Below are 8,431 nucleotides of genomic sequence, written 5' to 3'. Positions count from 1 at the left end.
AGCAGAGGGAAACCATCCTCACACTATAAATGCAAGAAGTCTCTGTCTGCAGGTTTGTCTCTGACTCAGTCAGTAAGGGTTTCGCTGGCACCTCCAGGAAGTGCAGAGCTTCGAGTGTTTTACCGTCTGGGATGATGGACTGGATTCTTGATGACTTTTCAGATGCCGGAAAGAGAAGTGGTTGAGGCTGTACATGTGTGGAGATCCAGACTTCCCACCATGAATCAGGCAAGGAATCATTTTAGTGACTTCAGACTTATTTTAGCATTCCCCCAGAAATAGATGCTACAGATAAAAATATTGTTTTTTTTAACAAATTAAAAGATGTCAATGGAGCATTTTATTATTTTCCTTGATTTTAATTCATCTGCCAGTACTCTCCCTTCTGCCCAGGGCTTCATTGATCACACACAAGGTGAGAAACACCCAAAAGCAGGAAGTAAAGAAAAGAAGCGCACTAGAGGCAGTATATTGATTTTCTTTTATTCTGCAGGGTTGTAATTTTGTCCAGATTTGTGTCTTCTTCGGCGATGTCCCCTAAATTGAAGCGTGTTGTTGCTTCACACCTCAACAGAGGACAAAAGGTACCTTTCCAGATCCCTCTGTCAATTAAGCATCAATGTCTACTGTGCAATGAAAGTCAGGAGCACAATTAAAAAAAACCTGTCATCTGATTGTGTTTTCACATTCAAATCTGTCTGTGTCAGCCGTCTCCAGAAATAGACTTCCTACACACTACTCACAGTATATTTCTTCAACACACTAAATCCCACTGAACCATCCAGAGGGACATCCGAACGTTCTGTCTCCAGCACTTTAAACAAGCTCGGACAGGATATTTCTCAAAATGATTTCAAATATTTGAACAAGCCAAGAAACATTCGATCAAACATTAGCCAGGCACTTTACGAGGTGACGGCACCAGCCGTGCAACATAAATTCAACTTCCTCGATGTAACAGGCTAATAAATTCACAAGGATTCAGCGTAGGTCTGTGCTCCAGTGGTTTGTTTGACTTTCTGGCATGTACTACACACACACACACCCACACACATACACACACTCACCTGGATATACAATACAACATACACACGCTTGAGTGGTGGCCGCCTCTGGGTATTTACGTCAGTGTGATTTATGTGATGTTCTTTCACTTCAAATGGTGTATTGATGTTGAAATACATGCTAAAAAGACCCTTTTCTCTGTCTACATTCACTTTATTCTAAGAAGTGTGTGTGTGTGTGTGTGTGTGTGTGTGTGTGTGTGTGTGTGTGTGTGTGTGTGTGTGTGTGTAAATTTGATGAGTCTGTTTCATGGGCTAGCAGCTTCATGAAAACATCGACGGACACTGTTTATATTTCTTTGTTGCCGTCTCTTTTTTCTGTCCTTCCTCGCTCCCTCCTCTTCCCTAATTGAGTCAGAGACAAACAAGAGGTGGACCAGTGTCTCGCTGGGTGTTGGACCACCCCAGAGAGAACTTTAAATAAATGTTATTTTAGGGCAACTATGAGAGTCTGTTCCAGTCTCTTATTCCTTCTAACTTGGGTTTTGGTACGTCTAACACGTCACTTCAGATCCTGCTATTTTCAAACGCTTGCCATCAGTGCATCGTCCTCCTATCGCTATCATTTTAGAGTCCTAAGTTACCGTATGGGTCGCTTGCTTTGACTGCAAACCCAGACTCATAGAAATAAAGGATACGACCACAAAATTAGCACTGACAGTAGAAAGTCAAGGTTCAGCAATGTTGCTCTACAGGTAAGAAGTTGATGTCTTGTAGTTCAGGAAACTTTATTAATATTCCCAGATGACAGTGAACAGATTAACTCAATATTTTATGCCATCTTGATACAGTTAAGGTCTATTTAACAGTAAGGATCCATTAGAATAACCACCTCACGGCTTGTATGCCTCTGCCAAATGTCCTGTTGTAGTATGTGGTGTGTGTTATGTGAGCTGCTGCCAACCTTTTTGCCTCAACACCCAAGTAAACTTGTTTGTTTTTTTTTGGGGGGGGGGGGTGGTATTTTGTCCCTTGTCAATCACTTACACACTTGTGCTGCTTATTTTACAAACATTTAATCCCTCTTCTCTTTTTCTATCCTTTCCAAGTCACTGCGTTAGAGAGAGACTAGGAGTGGGATGAAGCGTTCATGAGGAGTCATCTGGTAGCAGCAGAGAGAGTGAAGATGGAAGGTAACAAAATTCCACTCTCAGCTGTGTCCATTCCAATATTGCACCTATGTGAGGAGGAGGCCACATGAAAAGCGATGAGGCGGTCCGGCTGCCTGGGTCGACCCGCCCACATGGATCCACATCCAAACCCACTCCTGTCGTCCTTCACTGACCGACTACACAAACACATCGCAGCACAAATACTGTACGAGCAAAAGAACTCTGAATAGCATCAAAAGTCCAAAAAGCTGTGAGAGAATTCTGCACACGGGATCTTTTTCCATTCTTCTGCAACCAGGTAAGTTAAATTCTCAGAGGTCTGTTTGATTACCGTCGATTGAAGTGTGTGGGTTTTTTTTAGGACAGATCATGTGATTGAAAAAAAAAACAACAACTCATAAGCTAAGGATGCATTTATGTATCTCAGACCAGATATTTTTAATATCAATTGAGTGGAGATCGTAAGTGAAGGAAAGAAAAGTGTTTGTCCCTTCACAAACTTGCCTTGTGCTCTGCATTGATCCAGTTTCTCCATCATAGTCCAAAATCCAGTCCTCTAGCCACGTTTTATCCAAGTGTCTGACGATGAAGCGTGGAATGCTCTTCCCCCTCCGGCGTGTTATAAAGATGTTTTTTTGGCCAAAACCAGCACATTTTTATTGAAATACTTCATACGATCAGATGTAATGAAGTAGTTTTCTGCCTTGGTTAATAAAATATGATGTGCTGCTGTGGTTTTTCGTTCCGCTGTCATAAAATTTCACAATTCAGCCTCTGCATCCCACAGATGAGCTGGACGCTTTGACACCACAGCCTGTTGCAAAAGAATTCAATGAAACTTTAAATGAAATACATTCTTGAAGGGTAATGATATATAATTTTTGCTTTATTACTCTGATTAAAGTGTTAATAGACACAAAAACACTGGTTAGGGTTCAGGAGTGTTACGTTCTTTTTTGGGAGGTTAAAAGACCTTAACAACATGCATTTATTGATTTTAAAATGCCATTAAAGGATAGAAAGGGTTATTGTTTCTTTTTTCATAAACAGCACAATTTTGTTTTCCTATAAAGATTGACTGACATATTCAGAGAGAAGCGGTAAGAATTAAACAAGAAGATGAATTGCAAATTATATCTAGAAAGCCAAATTGACTGGAATGTTTTTAACTACTGTATCAGCATCGATTTGTTCTTCGAAAGGGAAAGGCCTGGAAACAAGTTAGTATTATTGAACGTCTGCTCCCCTGCTCTCAGAGTCAATGGGTTTTCTGTGAAATGCCTAAAATAAGGTCTGTGGTTCACATTAGCTCAAGATATCTGTTCCACGGCATAAAAAAAACACCAGTAAAATACCACACTTGTGAAATGTGAAGCTTTTACTTGTCTTAAAAATTGTGGTTGCTGACAAGCGGCCAAACGAGACAGCAGAGGTCCGTTAAGATGCTATCTTCAATCCCACTTCAAATGGACAAGAGTTCCTAAAATTCATGCAGATTACACCAAAAAAAAACTTAAGCAGTTCTTGAGCTGAGATTACTTACTTACTTACTGTCAGATGACTGTATAAACTACATCGTATTGTTAATTTCAAGAGCAATGTCACCCAAAAGTGTCCGTATGTTAATGTTAGTGGCCTCCTGCAACACCGCAGCATCTCTTGAGACACTTGTATTCTGTCCTATGACAATAAAGTTTCTTCAAATACAGTGTCCCTTTAACATTTTGGTCTATTTTTTAGCTTCTTGTTACCCGAAAACTTTGATAAGAGAACAACTATGATCGATGAGTTTTTGAAAAACCTCCGTCCTTTCAACAGGACGTGTCACATTCATCAAATTGCTGCGACTCGGAGACGATCAGCGTCCCTTGTTCTACACAACATGCCAGCGGCGTGTTAAATGGCAGCGCGCAGGGACGTGGTTCATATTAATATGTAGTGTTGAAAGCCTTAACACAAGTCCAGATACTTAACATTGTTTAAAGTGTCACATCCTTTGAGCGAGCTTATGAAGACTGATGCGCTCATTTCTGCAGGACAAGGGGATGTTGTTTATAAGAGCAGAATTTCCACAGTCTCTGTCTGGATTAACTCTCGCTGATGTTGGCGACTTTTCATTCCCGGGAAGGGTTATTGCTCATTCTTTTAGTTTCTAGTATCTTCACTATGCTTGAATATGAAGTCGGTCGGAGCACACACACACACACACACACACACACACACCCTCATTTATGTCTAGAATCATGTTTCTTCGAGTGATTCCAGGATAAAAAAAAAAATAGTTGATGAATTTATTTCCAGCAAACATTTTGGATGTTCCTGTTATTAGTTTATAATTCCGTCAAGCGAAACCGAAATATTATACCATCGTTCCAGCAAAAAAATCAGAGAGGAACATAGTTGGGACTAATCCTGATCGGCTTGCAGCCAAGGAACTACAGCAACGGAGTCAGGGTGTTTACACGATACGTCACTATTCACGATACCAAAGACACAAATGATGTGACGATACATTCCAGAACATTCTGTCTTTAAGGTGAGTTTAGTAGCAAGTTACTAATGACATCAAAGAATTACAGCTTGGTAATACACACATAATCTCCAGTATGCAGACGACACCTTAGTGTTCCAACAGCACCTTTACCTCTGTTGTTTCTCTTTAGACGAAAAAGTCATTTTCAGACACACTCCTCTACTTCCATTTATTAAGAATTAATGAAATAAATTTGTATTTGAAACCAATAGTTTGTCAGCATCACTCACATATAATTTCACAGTAAAATGAAAAAATAAAGTCTTTTTTTGGTCTCTTTCCAGGAAGAAACTCTCCGTGACCTAAAGTGAGGTGTGCGCTGCTTTTTTTCCATGACATTTTATGTTTTAAATGCTTTAAAATTGTCTTTCAACAAAGATTGATACCTTTTTTTGTCTTGTCGCCTCCTCACTTCCACTGCCAGTCAGAAGCGGACCAGTCTCTTATTCATCTTTCTGAACCTCAATGGAGAACCTTCTCAATAACACCACCTCTGCTGCTGGAGCCCTCGTGACCCCTGACCCCTCGAATTGCAGCACATGGGACCAACGGTGGGGGGCGCCGTACCTGCACAGGTTAGCTCACCTGGACATGCAGCTGTATCAAGACTTCTACGCTGTCTGGATCGCTCTCATGGTAAGCGGATGCAAAGTGATTCTTTCCAAAACACAGGATTCATGTAATTACACCATTTGTTAGAACACACAGTATTATCTTTGATTTGATTTGATAAGGGTTTTTTTTTTTCTATTTTTCAAACTTTTTCAGGCTAGCGTGGATGTTATGCCCACATACACTGGGCAAGATAAAGAACACATAAACAATAAATTTTTCTTTATGAGAATAAAAATATTCATTAGTAAAAAATTTTTTTAAAAAGAGTAATAGATCTTTAGGTTGTCATGCGACTCTACCAGGATTTAGACCATCTGGACATTTAGAAATTACATGAATATAAAATGTTGTCGGAGTCATTTGCGTACTAACAGCCTGTTCCTGCAGGTGTGTAACTGTCTGATGCTGGTGGTCGGGGTGGTCCTCAACAGTCTGGCTCTCTATGTCTTCTGTGGGACCGCTGTCCACCCGTCAGCCTCAGTGGTTTACACCATGAACCTGGCGGTAGCTGACCTGCTGGTGGCGCTGTCACTACCCGCTCGCATCGCCCTGTACCACAGTGCTGGAAGCTGCGTGGCCTGCTCCTACGTTCACACCTTCAGCTACTTCGTCAACATGTACTGTAGCATACTCTTTCTCACCAGGTGGGTGGGCCGATCCTGCTTCGATAAAAACGCTCCCATCGTTTGAGGTGTTTTACGCCTCCTCGTCCACCCTCCCTCTCTCTCTCAGTATCTGTATAGATCGCTACCTTGCTGTTGTCCATGCATCCAGTACCCTGCATCGATGGAGGACCGCAGGAGCAGCCAGGTGTGTCAGTGCAACAGTGTGGCTTATAGCAGTTGTGGTCACCTACTCTTTCCAGGTGAAGACACGTCCACTACAAACACAACAAAAACACAAAATATGAACGGTTAAATGTGGGTTAAAGGAACTAGCTAGATACCCGACTCCTCTCAGTAGAGAGCTGAGACCTACAGAAACCTGTTGACTGCTAGTTAGCTTAGCACAATCAATGGCAGTGGATGGGAAGTGTTAGCATATCTCAGTCAAAAGTCATCAGTTCGATCAGGTTTAGGATCTTAAGTTTAGCTTTAGGCTTAGTAAGCAGAAGTAATCATCCTCTCTTAGAAAGTCAGCCATGAGCAGATGAACTCTTCCAGTTGTCAACAAATGTTTTCATTTGTTGGTCAAAGTTATTTTTGTGGTTTCGTCAGGAAAGTAGTGTCTTCTTGCCATTTTCAATTCTTATTTGAATTTTTTCAGTTTTTCGATTAATGCAGGCAAAGAGCATTTAGGAGAAAAGATTGCCGTTTGTTAAATTGTTAATCATTAGTCAAATTAGTCAAATCCTCAGTTCACACCGGAACTTATGTTCAACTTTTGACTTTTCTCTATTTTAATTTCTTTATCACTCAGTGCTTCCATAATGAAAAATCGGTAACATACCTGAACTGCTGATAACTCACGTCCACACCTTGAGGCCATAAACTCTTGAGTTAGCGAGCTGTTTGCCTGCTTTAGTTTATTGTAAATGGTGGGTATGATCACTTGTACATAGATGAACGGCCCCTGACAAAAGTTCACACACTGCTCATTCATCTCATGGGCATTGGGTCAATTTCTCTATTTTTCACATTGCATGAAGTTTCTCTGTGGCAAAATTCCCACACTTCCAGGACGACCCATCCTGCACATGCTCTGTCAGGGCAGCTGCCTCCACTTAGCCTTCTGCAAACCTTAACGTGGATAAATTATTTCATAATGTAGCTCTGCTAGACTTTCAAAATGTTCTCAGACCGAATGGATAAATTCTGATAGTGTAATGAGTCAGTTTGTAGGGTGTGTGTGAAAAAAACCCTGATCTACTTTCAAAAGTGTTGAGACAAAAGTGTTGCACTGTGGCTTTAAGGTAGATGAAGCACCTTTAGACTTTGTTGGCAACTTCTCCTCTTCTCATTCTAGACCACAGCTCTGGAGTTCCAATCCTCCTGTGTGCTCCTCCCTGCCCTCTTCTATCTCACCATCCTGGAGTTCCTCCTCCCCCTGCTGGCCGTGGTGGGTTTCACGCTGCGCGTCGCCTGTTTCCTGTCCTCCGGACACGGCCTGATGCCCCAGCAGAGCAGGGCGAGGAGGGCTCGTGCTGTCAGGCTGCTGGCCACCGTTCTGCTCGTCTTCACTATTTGCTTCACACCATTCCACATCCGGCAGATCCTTGTTTACTTCCGGGTTAAGGTTAGAGGGGAGGGGCTAGTTCAGGGGGCAGGGCAAGTGTTGGCCTATCACATAACAGTGACCCTGAGCAGCCTGAACAGCTGTCTGGATCCAGTGGTTTACTGCTTTGTGACGGACAGTTTCAAGCGGCTGTGGAGGACCAGGTGGAGGGGAGTGAGGGAGGGGGGAGGGGAGGAGGGGCACAGTGGGGGAGAAGGGGAGGGGCATTCGATGAACAAGTGCTCGGGCACGGCGCTGGCGATAGCTCATAGTGTGGCTACGCTCACCTTCGCCAGTACGCCCATCTCTGTAGCCAACATGGAGCAGACTGCTTGAGCCTGAGCGCTGGATCCAGGACACAAGCCATGGTGGAGAGGCTGATAGAGAACGTGCCAAAGTTATGAACAAATGGAAGAAACTAGTTAAAAGGATTAATAACATGCAGCCTTGGGTGTTGCTCTGTTGGACCACTGACAACAAAGACTGGATCACAAAGCTACGACTTTACTGTGAAACTGATGAAGCTGTACTGAGAGATCAAAGGTGATATTAAAAAAATGTGCATTATTACGTAAATGGGATGTATTCGTAGCATTGAAACACTGTGTTGGCTTTGACTCTCCTCTTCTCCAAGCACCAAACATCTCAGCTCACTAACTAACATCCACACAAACCCACGAGTTTTACCACCATCATTAAAAGGAGAAGAGAGATGACAAACAACTACAAGGACCCCCCCCCCCCCCCCCCCAAAAAAATACAGCGTTAGCCTTTTAGTCTAGACCCTCATGATTAGGAACATAAAAGAAACACTGCTGTGCTGGTGGTCCGGTTCCTTCTATTTTTTGGACGCATGAAGCTGCATAAAGACAAAGTGGATGCATTCAGAGAAG

The 8,431-nt window shown here is 42.4% G+C and overlaps 1 protein-coding gene across 1 annotated transcript; it reads left to right on the top strand.

Annotated features, from left to right (window-relative positions):
- The first annotated feature begins 276 nt into the window (after positions 1 to 276).
- Positions 277 to 7,874, top strand: LOC147240622 (G protein-coupled receptor 20). Its single transcript, XM_086194323.1, has 7 exons — positions 277 to 415; positions 494 to 584; positions 2,114 to 5,021; positions 5,134 to 5,345; positions 5,712 to 5,968; positions 6,057 to 6,189; positions 7,290 to 7,874. Exons 4-7 carry the CDS (start codon positions 5,175 to 5,177, stop codon positions 7,872 to 7,874), a joined length of 1,146 nt encoding a protein of 381 aa, XP_086050449.1. The 5' UTR covers positions 277 to 415; positions 494 to 584; positions 2,114 to 5,021; positions 5,134 to 5,174.
- The last annotated feature ends 557 nt before the right edge of the window (positions 7,875 to 8,431 follow it).

The sequence above is a fragment of the Aulostomus chinensis genome, chromosome 22 (assembly GCF_037954235.1).
Source record: "Aulostomus chinensis isolate RoL2024-O1b breed Wild chromosome 22, RoL_Achi_v1.0, whole genome shotgun sequence".
Classification (NCBI taxonomy): domain Eukaryota; kingdom Metazoa; phylum Chordata; class Actinopteri; order Syngnathiformes; family Aulostomidae; genus Aulostomus; species Aulostomus chinensis.
Note: the sequence above shows the minus strand (reverse complement) of the source record. Positions and strands in the feature narration are given on the sequence as shown.